Source organism: Rhinolophus hipposideros (genome assembly GCF_964194185.1).
Source record: "Rhinolophus hipposideros genome assembly, chromosome: 8".
NCBI lineage: Eukaryota > Metazoa > Chordata > Mammalia > Chiroptera > Rhinolophidae > Rhinolophus > Rhinolophus hipposideros.
In genome coordinates this window covers 71,588,244-71,605,343 of record NC_138054.1, presented here as the reverse complement: position 1 = coordinate 71,605,343, position 17,100 = coordinate 71,588,244, and the positions used below count along the sequence as shown (strand labels likewise).

Below are 17,100 nucleotides of genomic sequence, written 5' to 3'. Positions count from 1 at the left end.
CTAAGTTATAGCTCACAGGATATAAGCAGCAGTGGTATGTGCAACTGCCAGGAAATGTCCTTAAAAGGAAAACATGCCCTTCTTTGTTCCTTCCTTCTCCCTGCTGACCAGAATGCAGACATGATGGCTGGACCTCAAGCAGCCATCTTGGAACATGAGATGGAAGTCAAGTGCTAAAGATGGAGGAGTAATAAGATAGAAAGAGCCTGGGTCCTGACACTAGAGCACCTACCAGCCCTCAGCTGACGCTCTCTGGACTTCTAAGCAAGAGAGAAATAAAATTCTATCATAGTTAAGTCACTGTCATTTGGAGGTTTTCTGTAACTCACAGCCAAACCTAATCCTAACTATAGCAAATACACTTACTACAGGGTAGTAAAGTTCAGGGCTTATGTCCCTATTTAGTTTTGGATGTGACAGTATTTGCTCTGGTCTTCACCAGTGGCTGTCAACACAGAATAGAAACTGGCTTTAGTTATGAGTTATCACTAATTCATAACCATGTGTTTCACAATATTTTTTCCCCAAGCCTTTGCCCAAGTTGAGGAGCCCTTCTCCCCTCAAGTTCCTTAGGATGACAATGATCACATAACTGATGATTCTGGAAGTTGTTATCTTAGTTACTTGAGAGAGACATTTTTACTGTGATTCTCTAAGGGATAACACGAGAGGCTCTGGGGAAAAACTGGCTCATCCCAAAAGACACAGTGACCAAGGAATGCTCAACATCCAGGAGTTGTCAAAAGGTCTTGCCAAGAGTATTTGGCAGCAGGTTGGCAGGGGTGGGAGGGGGAATGGCAGGGAGGAGGAAGGGCAGAGACATTTCAGCAAGGCTCAGCCATTGTACTAGCACCCTCTTTGAGAAAGCAGCTAAGAGCTTAAACATATAATCAGTCAGAGGTCCCTGCGTCCACCACTCCAGCCTGGGGGTTATGACAGTGAAGCCAAGGCGGGGCTAGGGTGGGAGATTTAAGAAGAGCCGTGACGGTCAGTCAGGAACCATCCTGGAATTGATGGCTTAGGAATGGAGGCAGTGTCCACTTCCAGGACTTGTGGTCAGTCATCAACTCTTTGCTTTTCAAGGACTGTTCTTGGAATATAACTTCATAAGGATGGAAACTTCTTTCCCACAAGTGTTCTTTCAGCACGCTTCCTTCCCAAGGTGCCAAAGCCAGAAATGACCATGATGCTATGGAAGGGGTGTTGGGGGTACTCTCCTACACAGGGTTCTCCAGGTAGCCCTGGGTGGGCACAAGTGGGTCTAAGGAGAGTTGTCAGGTAAAATACAGGACTCCAGTTATATTTTAGTTTCAGATAAATAACAGATAATATTTTAGTATAAGTATGTCTCATACAATACTTGGGAAATACTTACGCTAAAAATTATTAATTGTTTATCTGATAATCAAATTTAATTGGATGTTCTGGTGTTTTTTGTTTGCTGATTTTGCTTTGTTTTATTTTTGCTAAATCTGGAATTTAAGATAAGTTCTTGGTGGGAGGAATCTATAATTGGAAGATACAGGGGATCCCCCTGATTAGAGAGAGTTAGAGGCAAAAATCAAATGGTTTCTATGTTCTCAAAGGGCCCCAGGAACATTATACTAATATTCTGCAAGGACATTTGATGCACTCTTTCATCATGGCCCGGAGTGTGCTGGGTCTGGGAAGACACTAGGAAGCCCTAAGACACGGCTGGTAACCATTTCTTAATTATACTCCCTCTCACCACAGAGCGTTAGTGCAAGCTGTTCCTTCTGCCTGGGATACTCTTATCTCCCATTTTCACCTACTCAATTTTTGTTCATCTTCAGATCTCCACTCAAATGTCACTTCCTCAGGGAAGCCATGCCTGACCCCTCTGGCTAGGTCAAAACACCTTCTGATGCATTCTCACAGCACACGTACCTCTCCTTTATGGTACCTTTTGCAGCTGTTACTTCTATATCATTTACGAGGTTCTTAGATGAATGCAGCTGTAACTCGTAGGACAGGGATTGTCTGGTTCTGCTCACATTTGCATCCTCAGTGCCCAGCATAGTAATTGATGAATAATAGGGATACAATAAATATCTGTGGGCCGATGAATCTCCGGTGGGGTCCAGTGGAGACAGAACTGAAAGGGCACTAACTCCTACCCCTGTATTGCTAAGCCAAGTCACCAGATAATGGGCAACTGGAAGGACCCGCAGACAACTCCCAGGTATCAGAGGCAATAAATCTGAACTCCTCACCCAACAGGTTAGCAAACACCCTGAAAAGCAGAAAAGAGAGACCTTTCCTCCCTGGCAATTTTTAAAACCGAAGTACAGAGAGAGAGAGAGAGAGAGACAGATACTGTGACCAGCAAGACAGAAGCAAGGAAAAGAGCATCCAAGAAAATGGGGCGGCAGCAGGTAGGGGGCTAGTCCTGGATATTTGCCTAGAAAGGCTGCCGGTATTCATGGCTCACTTTTATGTACCAGTTGGGGCATGGTGTGTGGTAAGTCAGACTTAAAATGCCAGGGACATAAGGGACAGAATGGACGGTACAGGTGTACAACTAAGGATGCCTTCAGCAGACAAGCAAGGGAGCCTGGCCAGAAAGATGCGCCAGATTTCTTCTCTGCCCACCTGTCACCCCCTCTGGATTCCCAGTGTGATCACCTGTCCCAAGCAATTTAGTTCTTCAGACATTTATCCGCCATCTCACCATCTCCCCTCACCAGCCCACACCACCAAGACCTCCCTGAGCACTTACACAAGACAAGAGCAAGGAAAACCTCATTCTCTGCCTGTCCCCACCCTTCCCAGACTTCACTCCAAATGTTCCGCTCTGTCTATCTCTGATGCTATCAGCCCTAGTACAGACAAATGATCGGTATTGTAGACTGAACCAACTTAGGAAGCTCCAACCCACCCCCTTGAACATATAGAAATGCTGGATAAAATAAAGTCCAAAAAGTGGTTTAGTTATAACACCAAGCTTGAAAATAGAAAAGAGAAATCTTCAGGCACCAGAAACAAAAAAGAAATTTGAAACATGAGTAGTAAGAGGGAATCTAAGCCAATGAGCCACACGAATATCAGGATAGACACATGCTAGAGGTTAGATGGTAACATCCAGGGAGAAGAGAGGAGTGACCCCAAACCTATACATCCCGAGGAGCTGGAAGAAGACCCCATACATAAAGCCAGCAGCCAAGAAGGGTCATTTCATTTACAAACTTGGACTAGAAACTCATGGCATGATTCAGGAAAGTGGCCAGGAAGTAGGATGCTGAGAAAACAAAACATTAAGGTTGCTTTGTGTGTGGGTGTGGGGTTCAAATGAGTACTACCAGTGAAACACAGAAATCTCAAGCTGAGATATTAACTCTAAAACTGGTCCCAAGCTCAAGAAGTACTTCAGCATAAAGGAAATTGAACCCATGAGGAAGGAGTGGGCAGTAACAAACAATAGTGAACACATAAATTGTTAAAACATGTTTGTAAACCTAAACTATTAAACCATAAAAGATATAACAACAATTGATTTAGAAGAGTTTTTTAATAAAGAGGTATAATCAAAATACTAGATAAATATAACATGGAAGATGGGTGGAGGGAGTTAAAAAGGAAATTAAAGTGTTCCATTTGTTTTGGGCCTAAGAAGCATAGAAATACTGACTAATTTTAGACTTTATTAGAAAAATATGAAATTAACTATGGTTGTTAAAATTTTGAGGAAAATCGCTAAATTACTCAAACGTAAACTTCCAAACCAGTGGAGGGAAAAAGAGAAATAAAGTAAGTTTGAAATAAAGTAAGTCTAAATAAATTAGTAATCAAAATACATATAAATGAATTAAATGTGTCTACAAAACTCTAGCTCCATGTTGCTTATAAGCAACACATCTAAAATGGAAAATATTGTAAGGTTGAAAATAAAAGGATGGAAAAAGATATATTGGAAAATTAACCAAAATAAAGCAGCCATAGCAATAAAGTCAGGTAAAATAGACTTCAAGGCAAAAACCATCAGCTAAAAGAAGCCCTATATAATGATAAAAGGACAAACCTACCAAGAAGATACAACAATCATAAGCCTGAATACTTCTAAGCAGTACTTTCTCAAAATAAAGAAAAAATTAATACAATTATCAGAGAAAATGACACATCCACAATCATGGTAAGACATTTTTAACACACCTCTCTCAGAAATGGTAGATCAAACACAAAAAATAAAAAAAATAAAAAAATCAAAGACAAACATTTGAAAAATATAACATATGTCTGATCTCATATATATATATATATATATATATATATATATATATATGAAGAAGGAAGCCTCGACAAATTCTAAGGAATAAATATTGTACAGAATGCATACTATGACCACAGTGTAGAAAATTTATAAATCAGTAGTGAAAAGGTAGACCCTCCCCCACCAAATACATTTGGAAACTAAAAAAGAAAAAATTCTTCTAAATAATTCTTGGATTAAAAATGAAATTATGATGAAAGTTACAAATTATTTCAAACTAAACGACAAAAACACTGCACCTCAAAACTTATGAGATGCAGCTATAGCAGTATAGTTAAAGGGAGTTTACAGCTTTAAGAGCGTATGTTAGAAAATAAGAAATAGCATTCAGGAAACTGAAAAAAGGCAAAGATGGTAAAAGAAAGAGTAAATTAACACAAAAGTATTAGAAGAAAATAGTAAAGGTAAAAGAGAAAGAAATAATAGAGATGTTCACCAAAACCAAAAGCTGGGTTTTTTTAAAAGACTAATAGAATATAATTTAAAAATATATTTAAATGATAAAAATATACAAACCTCAGGCAAGATTGATCAAGAAAGGGATGTAGGGCATAAATATATAGTATATATATATATATATATATATATATTTACATATATAAATATATAAAGGGGGGTATAACTGATAGATACAATAAAAGTTTATAAAGTTATAATACTATGACAAAGAATATTCATGCCCCAAATTTGGAAAACGGTCAATTTTTGTAAACTGGTTCACTTTTCATAAAAATATAAATCACAATATTTAACTCATGAAGAAAAGTGAAACCTGAGTAGATCAATAACTAAAGAAACTGAAGCTGTAGTCCAAAAAGTTTCTCTTATCCCCAAAAGGCATCAGGTTGAGATGGTTTTATTGGCAACCTTTACCAAACCTTTATGAAATAGATAATTCCTACTTTACACAAATTGCTCCAAAGAACAGAAACACAGAGAATGCTACCAAACTCATTTTATGACTCTATCATAACCTTAACACCTGGATTGAATAATAACAATAAAAGTAAAATAGTAGGCCAATAATCACTTATGAACATAGATATAAAAATCTTAAAGTTATACCGATTCAAAAATCCAGCGAGGTATATAAAAATAATATGAGTCTGTGATCAATAGTGCTCTTTGCATCTATCCATTCTTGTCTTTGTCTACAGCCATAAGAACCCTGATTTTCAGCTATGTGCTCCATTCATCACACACTGCTTCCCAGCTAAAAGACTATTCTACAGCCTCCGTTGCTGCTAGATGCCAACAAGTGATGAGGTTTTAGCCAAGGTGATGTAGGTGAAAGTGTGTTACAGTCAGGAAGTCTTTTTTAAAAAGAAGGGTTGAAAAAAATAAATAAATAAAAAATAAAAATAAAAAAATAAAAAGAAGGGTTGTGTCCCTCCTCCTTTCTTCCTCCTTTCTGCTGCTCAGACGGCAGACAGGAGGGCTGGAGCTTGAACTTCAGCTCCTTGATATGAGAAAATACACAAAGGGTGGAAATGCAGCAAGGTAGGAGCCTCAGGTTCCGACGCTGCACTTCTACATCCAGGCTTTTTTTTTTTTTCTAATGAGAGAGAAAAACATTAAGACCCTCTTGAGGCCCTGTTATTCACAGCCAAACTTAATCCAAACTGATAATAGTATCAAGCAGGGTTTATCCCAGAAATGAAAGAATGGGTCAGGTCAACATGGAAAATCCCTTAATATAATTCACCACATTACAAATGAAAAGAAAAAAAAAATCTATGATCATCTACGTAGATTCTAAAAATGCATTCAGTAAAATTCCACTCTCATTTTCTATTTAAAAAAAGATGAAATAAAAATTCTTAGCCACCTAGGAATAGAAGGGAATTTCCTCAACCTGATAAATAGTATTCATCAAAATCTGTAGCCAACATCATCAGACTTAAGAGTGGGTACTGAGAAGATACCCACTAACTTCAGGAATGGGTCAAGAGTGGTACACTCAATAGCAAACTAGAAATCCTATTCAATGCACTATTACAAGAAAAAGAAATTAAAAGAAAACTCATTTAAAAGAAATATCCTCATTTGCAGAAAAAAAATAACTGACTATATAGAAAACCCATGATGATTTTCAGATAAACTATGAGTCCTAATGAGAGACAGCAGCATAGCTGCTGAATACAAAATTAATACACAAAACTTAATTGTGTCCCCATACATGAGCAGTGCCCAATTATAAAATACAATAGAAAAACAATCCCCAACACAAGATCCATAATGCAAAAGACCATCACCTTGATGATGAAAAAATCCTGCTTACTAGCCTCCCCATACTCACTATTTCCTCAAATTTATTCTCCAGTCAGCAGCTGGTAATCTTTGTAAACATAAATTAGATCATGTTATACTTCTTCTTTAACCTTTTAATGGCTACTCATTATTTATAATTAAATTTTACTTTTTTTATCATGCCCAAGCTCAGTAGGACCTGGCCCCTGTCACTGCCCCATCCCATTCCACACCAGCCCACATGAACCTTCTTTTAGTTCCTGATGCAGGTCATACTCTTTCCTGCCCCAGAGACTTCACATGCGCTAGCTATCCCCCCCTACCTGGAAAGGCCGCCCTCTCCCCCTACCCAATCATCACCTGAGTGTTCCTGGCAATCCTCAGGTCTCAACTTAAATGTCACCTGCTTACCTAAATAAGGTTCCTTCTCTCTTAGTTCCTGCTTTCTTTCTTTCATATTCCCATCATAACGTTTAATAATATCCCATTACATATTATACCATAGTGTAATATTTTTATTCATGGATGATTTATTCATTGCCTTGATTCCCCTCTAGACCATAACGCCTATGAGGGCAAGAGTCGTGTCTTTGATGTTTCCCTGAGCATTTAACAGGAACTCATATAACAGATGCCTAATAAGTATTTTCTGAATGAATGACAATAAATGAATGACAAAGTTTGCTGATTTAGCCGGAGTCACAGTAGAATTCCTACTGCACTCTTCCCAGGATTCAGGCTTGTTAGGAAGAATGGGTGGACCCCAGAGGTATATCTGGATGAGGGGCCAGGAAGCCTCAGGAGGGGAGTGAGTGGGGGCACATAGGCTTTGTTTATGGTTCACCGGGCAGCATTAGAGTGGGGGGGGCGCGCTGGTGAGACAGAGTTCTGAACACAGAGCTGCATCTACCCATGACTCCCAACCCACCTCTCAAGAACTCAAGTCATGGACTTGAGGAATTGGGTTGGCCATAATCTTTTCTGTGATCTTTGTGGAATATTAAGAGTTTGGAGAACAGTAGCTTTCAGGAATGATGGGGGCAACAAAAGAAACTTTTTGCCACCCTTGACGGAGACTTTTACAGTCTCAAGAGCATGTGGAACTACAGGGAGCTAGAGTAAGAATGGAGAAAAATGGTGATTCCCACAGGAACCCGGAGAAGATGTGATCAGGCACACCTGCAATACCCTAGGGCTTCCCAGAAATAGTTGTGGAAACTTTAGGGGAGGTCTAAAGGCTCAACAATGGCAACTGAGAACAGAGCTGCAAGGGACTGCTATTGGGACTGTAGTTTTATTCCTCCAGTGGGTATGGCCGGGACAACACAGATTACCATGAAACTTACAGCCAGCCACAGGCTTTTTCCCCAGACACCATACTTAGGACCACTGCCCTGGTAGCACTGCAGCCCAGAGGGCAGATGGGCCACTGTGGCACTGTCACATGGTTATTAGAGAAAGCGTCATCCCACAGAAACTCAACAACAGAGGAACTTCTCCCAGTATTCCCTCCAGAGCTCACAATGCTAATTTTTCCACTGGAAATCAAGGAAGGGATGCTTCTGAGGCCACTTAACACCAGAAAGGGGCCTGCTGGTAATTCTATCATCTTGGGTACACCACTGATTCAGGTATGTAATAGGTACCCACAGCTGGTTAAATGCTTGTGTGAGCCAAGTGAGGAGTGTTTCATCTGCCAGGGGGCTCCTGAGAGAAAATCTTCATGTTTATTTGTTTCTTTTTGAGCTCACATACTTGTACGCCACAGGAAGTAATGAGGGATTGGCAAAATCCCATTATTCCCTGTAAAGGACAATTGTTGGAGGCCTGCTCAGCAGGCCTACCTGTTATTTCTCCTTACCACCCCCTTCCTTCAACCACTGTTTGTCTCTTGTCCACCTCAGAGCACCTGGGACAGCATGAGTACAAGGGGAACTCTCTTTAGATCTCACGGATGCCCTCTCTGTGGAAAACCTCGGGTGGCTGCTCTGACTCCTTCCCAGTAAAAGGGCTTGGTCTCCTCCAGGAAGAAAGGGTGCACACAACAAGACCAGGCCAGTGGGGTCATTATGCAGTCCTCTCTCCGCTTCTCCCCCAAGGAAGCTTGAGATGGTCCCACTCAGACTTACCTCTTGTCCTCTTCCACCTGTACTCCTATGGAGTGGAACTCTCTTCTACTCCTGTTCTCAGTGTCCGAGTCTGAGATAGTCTCCACCTGGTGGCAAGGTTCAGCAGTGAAGTCAGTGGCGGGGGCTAGACCAGGGACACAAGCCCTTCCCAGGGCCAGCAATGTCTGAGCCCCAAGCCAGCTGGCAGATCCTGCAAAGACAATCTGCCTGAACAAGATGAGACACCCAGGAGGTCAAAAACATCAAGGTGGCAACCTCTAGGCACTGTCCATTCACCAGTAGGGGTGACAGTGCCAGGAAGAGGGACAAGGGCTGGGGCTGATGAGCAGCCCTGTCGATGACCAGGCACAGGGGCTAACTGCTACTCAGAGCAAGCCAAGGAAGGTCTATGTCTCCAGAAGACCCCATGACCCCCCAACCCATCCTCAACCAGCCAGGGCCTGAGATTCCATACCTGCACTCCAATGGACGGCCGCCACTTCCGCTGCCGCGCCAGGCTCCGCAGCTCCTCCCTGCCAGGAATGGTCTTGATAATGAGTGTAGGGGGTTTGGGGCTGGCCCGAGGTGGTACCGGCGCCAGCTCCAGGGTGCGCGCGCCCATGGCGGGGCCATCCAGCCCGTCCGCGGAGCTGCAGCGCCGGGCAGGGCCCTCGGCCGCGGTGAAGCTCTCGTGGGCGGAGTCGGTGCTACTCTGGGCGGTGATGGAGATGCGGGGCGGGGCTTGGCTTCCCGGCGGGATGGGGGGCGGGGCCTTTCTGAAGTTGAAGGCTGTGGCCAAGAAAGCGGAGAAGCAGCGGGTGAGAAACGCCTCCCGGCAAGTGTCTGTGACCGACCCCCCCACACACCCACGCGATGTCCTGGTCTCCACGTCCTGCCTCGCAGAGGGCCAAGGGTGTTCTCCCCATCATCCACCCTAGAGAGGCAAACGATCTGCCCAAGGTCACACAGCACAGCTGTGGTGAGGGCCAGAACCAGACCCCAGGGCGCTTTCCAGCCCAGGGACAGCCTCGGCATACTCACAGGAGCCGGGCCTCCCTGAGACAGAGGCAGGGGCAGCAAGGAGGGGCAGGCAGTCGTCGTCTTGAGAGCAGCCGGCCTGGATGGCCCGGAGGTAGCTGTGGCTCCGCATGCGGAAACAGCCAGGCAGGTCCAGGGCATCCACCGCCTGGGACTCAAGCTCCCCGAACACAGACCCGCACACGGCCTCCAGCTGCTGATTCAGCTCCTCGCTGAGCTGGGGACAGGGATGGAGAAGACAATTACTGAGACGCTGAGATGGGGTGGGGGGATCTCTGAGGCACTCTGTCAATATACCTAGATCTGCAGAGGCTGTGTCTCTGTACGACTCTTCTGCATTTAGACTAAAGAAACCCTCACTCTCTGCAAAGAAAGATAAAGGCATCCTTTGCCCTGTGCTGCTCCCCAAAGTGCCTTGGGGCCGTCCTTAGGGGTCTGTCTTTCCTCTAAATACTCCTCCCTCCATCCCATCTATGTCTCTCCCAAATATCTGGCCTCCAGACCACTCCATCTTCCTCTCCACCTACCGTGTTTCCCCGAAAATAAGACCTAGCCGGACAATCAGCTTTAATGCGTCTTTTGAAGCAAAAATTAAAATAAGACCCGGTTTTATTTTACTATACTATAAGACTGGGTCTTTAATAGAATATAATGTAATATAATATAATATAATTAATATAATATTATAATATAATATAATATAATCGGCTCTTATATTAATTTTTGCTCCAAAAGACGCATTAGAGCTAATTGTCCGGCTAGGTCTTATTTTTGGATAAATACGGTAGTCCCCAGCCTTCACATTTCTCTCACCTGACCCTGAGGGAGAAGGCCAGGGACCTGACAGCAACCCTCCTTCCTAGTATGGGGGTGGGGAGGCTGCAGCGAAGCCCACCTTTTATTTTACTATTTATGATCTACTACATTGTAAAACTGATTGAAAACAACCATGCAGCAGGACAGAAATTTACGGGTAAGTGATGGAGCAAAAATTATTAACTTTCAAGTTTTCCAAGCCTGCCCCACTTTCTGCCCACTAACTAGGGTTCTGGTTTGGCCCACTAGTTCCTTCCCTGCCCTCTTCCTCTGAGGAAAGTTCAGCCATTGCTGGATGAGGTTCTTGTTGTTGTTTTTGATAATTTTGTGGCACAGAATCCATAATGTTAAAAAAAAATTAAAGCAACTAAGAAAAAAGCAAAACAAAAATTCTGTTCACAGAACCGTGTCGCACAACACTGCACTAAGACTAAATACACCACAGAGGCTGCAGCTTCATTTGTGTTATATGAAAAAACTGGCACAAAGGAAAAAATAAAGGTAGGAAAAGGTGGTCCAGTGGTAAGCTCTCTACCCAGAGCACAGAATGGGTGCACATTCATCCCTGAGCTTCAGAGCAGCCAAACCATTGAGGAGTATAGCCTGTGGGTTGCCTGCACAGGTTGTGAAACGAGACCCATCTGGGCTCAAGTGCTGGCTTTGCTACTTCCTAGCAGTGTGGCCTGAGAAAGGTACTTAAAGTTTTTGGGCCTCAGTTTAATCATCTGTCAAATGGGAGTGACAATGGTACCATCTTCGTGGGCAGTCTTCGTAGGAGACTCAAAGAAAAACATGTGAGGCACTTAGTACAGATACCGGCACAGAGTAAGCTCTGTCAGTGGCACATGAAGGTTTTAGGGCCTACCTGGTAAACACAAACCACCACTCAGGAGAACCACAACTCTTCCTGTCACCAAGCCCCTGAGAAATTCCCCTATGAGTGATTATGTAGAGGCCATGGAATGAAGTCAAGGACAAAGTCCTCAGCATCCACATGTTGAATGTGACAGCAAGTATTCATGACTGCATCTTGTGTCATCTTCCAGGAAAGATTCATGGCATCATATTTATGTGCAGTCCATAGAGGCTCAAAGGTATGGCTTGATCCATGTGTAAAATTCAGCTCACTGTTTCCATAACTCAGCCTCCAAAGCATAACATGATATCACAAGAGTCTACATCAGACTGAGGAGGAATTTCCATCCCTTTCTACCAAGAGGCAAACTAAAGCCCAGAGAAGGCAGCTGAACTGTCCAAGGACGCACAGCTTGTAGGTGTTAAAACCAAAGTTAAATGCCTGGCTCTCACTCCAGGTTTACTTGATCATCAGAATCCCCCGGGGAGCTTGTGAAACCGACATTAACTCAGGCCCCACCTCAAGGATCTGAACCCAAACCTCTCTAACCATATGCCTCTCTCTGCTTTGGCTGCTGCAAAGTGTGGAGCCAAATTTGCTGGAGATTCAGACTCTGTGGTTCCAAAGTGGGGCCAGTTGTTTTTTTAAAAAAGGACTGCCTGGATTTCTTTCTGCAGTTTTTCATAATGAAAATTTTTTTTTAAAGGAAGGTATATATATATATTTTTTAACTTCTATTTATTTTAAGTGTGTTTTTCCTGGACCCATCAGCTCCAAGTCAGATTGAAACGTAGTTGTTTCAATCTAGTTGTGGGGGGTGCAGCTCACAGTGGCCCATGTAGGGATCGAATCAGCAACCTTGTTGTTCAGAGCACCGCGCTCTAACCAACTGAGCTAACTGGCCATCCCGTAATGGAACTTGATTACAAGTGTACAGAAGTCATAGGCCATGGAAAAATCAATCCAAGTTCCTATGGAAGTTGTTAACCTATATTTGACTGGCGTAAGCCACCCTCCTGTGACAGCTACAGCTTCACTATGGCTCCTGTGAGTCTACCTGTCAGTTTCCTATCTCTGGACCTCTGGGTAACAAGGACCAGCAGTGGCACAGTATTTCCCAAAGCTCAGGAGCTGATCTAACTCCTGCTATTTCTATGTCAGGCTCAGAATATTCACCAAATAGAATCAATCGAGCCCAGAGGGTCCCTTGTAGAGCACAGAAGAGCTGATCTAAACCCATCAAAGAGCATTTCCGTTTCAAATCAGGGCACCAGAGATGGAAGGACTCTCACTCTGCAGCTTATCTCTGTACCTCCAGCCCTCTTTCGTATGTAAAGCACTAGGGCAGAATCGCAGCCATATAGCAGATGCTCAATTAACATCAGCTACTATTATTAGTAGCAGGAGGTTCTTAAATCACAGTGAAAATACCTCTCAGAGACCTCTCCTTCCCAGGGCTTCTGAAGCTCTTGAAATCCCAACCATATGCTATTCCCACAATGAACTCTATATAAGGCGGACAAAGGGAGGGTAAGAAATTCCCTGGGGCCACACACCTTCAATCTCTACAGGCCAAGAGGGGCTTCTGGAGTTCCAACAAGAGATCAGGACCCAAGGGAAATGCAGAATCATATAAACTCTCAGAGGAATATTGCACCAGAGTTGATTTTCACTGTATTAGAATTATAAAATTGTAACATTATGCTGTGAATTCTCCTATTATCCTTGGACTGCCTTCCACCCTGTTTCCCCCCCCCCCGCCCCCCCAGTCCCCGCTGAGTCAAAGAATCCTCTTGGGAAATAAGAACCTTAGCCTTTCTTCAAACCAGACTCAGAATCAATAAATATTTCCAAGGGTGTGGGCTATTTAGAAGAAAATACTTTGTTTGGGACTAATTGAAAATTGTCCATGGTAGAGTTGGTGGGTCCAATTGGGGGCTAGGCAACATGCTGTATACTTTACATGTCATTTAGTTTAGTAACCTTGCAAAACCCTCCCATTTCAAAACACTTTAAAACACCAGATAAAATATAACAAACATTGCTTTATATGCATAGCTGGGCTCACAAGAAAGCGAGATAAGTCCCCAGGGGAGAAAAGCAAAGAGGAGCCTGGAAAATCAGAATATTAACTGTGTATGCCAATGTTGCAAACAGCCCAGTGGAAGGGGAAGATGGGGGCTGGGATTGCTGGTTTCAGTAACCAAAGGAGTTAGGCTTTAATACCAATTTAGGTAAAGTTGTAAGGCTTTGGGCCCACACGAAGCACAGAATTGGAAATGAGAACGTGCATAAAAGTAGGAAAGGGGAAACCTTTGATGAAAAGGTAGACTGGGGGGGAAATCAATTATTAGCACAGATTGATGATAAGGAAACTAGCCTGTAGTCTGGGGGAAAGGAAAGGAAACAAACCTAAGAATGTGTACCAACAAGCTAATCTTCACATAGACACAAGATCCTGTGTCTACATGAGCTTTCATGGAACTGACACCCCAACAAAAAAAAATTAAAAATTAACATAAAATGATCCTAGACCAAGAATAATCTAATAGAAGTGATTGCAAAGTATTTCCTGGGGGACCCACTACTAACCCAGGCTACTCAGGATTCTCACAGATAAAGCTCTGTTGAAGATGAGCTAACATTAGATTGAGGGATACATAATCTCTAACATGCCCCTAATGATTTCCACCTCCAGGCATTCACACCCTTGTGCAGTCCCCTCCTACTAAGTGCAGACTAGACTTATCCGCCTACCTCTACTGACTAGAATATGGCAGATACAATGGGACGTCACTTCTGACATCTGATTACAAAAAGGCTGTGGTTTTCATCTTGGACATCTTCTTTCACTCTCTCTTAGAGCCTTTGCTCTGGGAGAAGTAAGCTGTTATGTTGCAAATAGCCCTAGGCTGAGTCCCACAAGTTATGAAACTGATGTCTGTGGCCAACGGCCAGCAAGGATCTGAGGCCTGCCAACAGCCATGTGAATGAGTGTGGAAGCAGATCTTCCTCCAGTCAAGCCCTGAGAGGACTACCAGCCTGGCCAACACCTTGACTGAAGCCTTGTGAGACACTGATCCGAGTGGCACAAGCTATGCTGTACTCAGATTTCTGATCCACAGAACCTGTGACATAATACGTTTTTTTGTTTTAAGATACTATGTTTGGGGTAATTTATTATGCAGCAATAGATACTAATGCAAACTGTGACATACACAAGAACTAAACTGTTACTGAGTTAAGCCATTGAGAATTCAGGGTTTACCTGTAACAGTAGCTAGTGTTACCTTAGTTAAAACAGATTATCTTTTAAACTATGTTTAAAATGTCTAAAACTTAAAAGATAAAACTGAACACATATAGAAAGAATAAAGCTTTGAAAAAAAGACTATATAAAGATTTGAAAAGGAACCACGTCAGGTTTATAGAAATGAAAATTAAAAAGAATCAGTGCAATTAAAAACACAATGGATGAGTTAAATAGTAGATGAGACACAACTAAAGAAAAAAATAGTGAACCACAGTGTGAGGGATATAAATGAGGAACGTCTCAGTATTACCTTGTCTTGTGCACCTGAAACTAATAAAAGAAAAAAATAGTGAACCAGAAGATACATTTGAGAAATTTAGCAGAAGCGCTTATAGAGAGGCAAAGAAGCAAAGAGATGGAAAATACGAAGGAGAGGTTAAGATACATGGAGGAGAATAAGAAGGTCCCACATACAATTCACAGGAGTTCCAAAAGAGACATTAGATGGAAAAGGCAATACTTGAGGAGATAATGATGGTGGCTGAGAATTTTCTAGACTTCCAACTTCAGGCATGACAGAGAGAAGAGGACACCAAATCTTATCCCACCAAGACAACTATAAAGCTGGACAAAACTGTCAAAAGCAACCGTTTCATTACTCTGAAAATCAATCAAAGAAACATTGATTCATGAAAATTACTGAACTTTGGGTAAGAGCCGCATGAGTCTGTGGTATCCTTGCTGGGAGCTGCTCCCATTACCCTGGCTCCCAGCTCTATCAGTTGCAACAGTTCAACCAGGGTGGAGCAGGTTGTGAAAATCAGCTGCTTCACTGCCACTGGCAAAGGGGCCTCACTTAATTTGGAGCATTGTCAGTTAGAGTGTCAAGAATAGGAGAAGTCAGCAGCACTGAGAAGCTGAGGTTGTGGCATTGTTTGGGGAAGCTATGAACTGGCAGACTGATCAGGGATTTAATGGAGAGTTTAAGAGGGTGAGACAACTATAAGCAGTTTGATAAGCTCTCCACATATCCTGAGTTAACTAGAGGGTGAGTGCATGCACAACAGAAACCAGAGAGGCCCTGAGCCACCCACACATCCCTGGCCAGTGGCACCTGTGAACATGTGCAGAGGAAACACAAGAAAACACATCCCTGGCCAGTGGCACCTGTGAACACGTGCAGAGGAAACACAAGAGAGCCTGGGTAAAAGTAAAAGCCAGGGCAAGCCTGAAAACAGCCTGAAGGTTGTACACCCCTGCCCATACATAGAACCATAAGCAGAGAGAAGTCTTACTGGCTTGAGGTTTTTGAGCATAACTTCAACCCAAGCGCCGGCAGAACACTAAGCTATGCAGACACAGGAGCAACTCCTAGGAAATGAGGTTTAAAAATAAAAACAGGAAAGAAAAAAGTTGATGGAAATATCAGAGTCCACATCTGTCAAGGAAGCAGATTTCACAGATTTATTTAAGGGATTAACGAATAAACAAAGCAATAGCAATCTTCGAGAGGTAAAGTAAGAATCCAGAGTTGCTACAATACAGTACCTGAAATGTTCCATATTAAACAAAAAAACATTATAAGATGTGCAAATAAACAAGAAAACATAAATGTTCCCAGATGTTTGACTTATCAAAAACTATAAAGCAGCTATTATAAATGTTCAGAGTTATGGGAAATCATGCTTAAAGATTTAAAGTAAAGCATGGCAACAATCACTTAATTAATAGAAATATCATAATTATTCTTAAAAAAAGAATAAAGAACCAAATAAAAATTCGGAAGCTGAAAAGTAAAATAACTGAAATGAAATAATTCACTAGAAGGGCTCAGAATAAGAAATGATCAATAAACTTGAAACTAGATAGGTATAAGTTATCCAACCTGAAGAATGAAGAAAAAAAAAAAAGACTGAAAATGAACAGAGCCTCAGAGACTGATGGGGCAATATCAAGGATACCAGTATACATGTAACCGGAACGCCAGAAGAAGAAGAGCGAGAGAAAGGGAAATAAAAAATATTTGAAGAAATAATGGCCCAAAATCTTCCAAATTTAATGAAAAACATGAATCTACAGATCAAAGAAGCTCAATAAACCCAAAGTGAATTAAACATAAAGAGATCCACATCCAGACACATTAGCAAACTGTTGCAAGTTGAAGACAAAGAGAAAAATCTTAATAGCAGGAAGAGAAAAACAATTCATCACATTCAGGAAAACAACAATATAATTAACAACTGGCTTTTCATCAGAAACAATGACCTCTAAAGGCAGTAGGATGGTATATTAAAGTGCTAAAAGGAAAAACTGTCAAGCAGGAATTCTATATCTAGCAAAACTACCCTTCAAAAATGAAGTAAAAATACATTTCCAAATAAATATAGACTGAAGAATTTATTGACCTATCTTACAAGAAATACTAATGGAAGTTCTTTAGGCTAAAAGAAAGCAATATCCAATGGTAACCAAAATTACAGGAAGAAATGAA

General features: G+C 42.1%; 1 protein-coding gene across 3 annotated transcripts in view; it reads right to left on the bottom strand.

The window, feature by feature from the left end:
* Positions 1 to 17,100, bottom strand: part of DLGAP3 (DLG associated protein 3) — a 56,579-nt gene that overhangs the window by 9,139 nt on the left and 30,340 nt on the right. For all 3 annotated transcript variants that reach the window (XM_081057980.1, XM_081057981.1, XM_081057982.1), the window contains exons 6-8: positions 9,688 to 9,901; positions 9,122 to 9,435; positions 8,668 to 8,753 (exon numbers count right to left, since the gene is read on the bottom strand). In XM_081057980.1, coding sequence (XP_080914106.1) covers positions 8,668 to 8,753; positions 9,122 to 9,435; positions 9,688 to 9,901 — 614 coding nt within the window. The remainder of the gene's footprint in view (positions 1 to 8,667; positions 8,754 to 9,121; positions 9,436 to 9,687; positions 9,902 to 17,100) is intronic.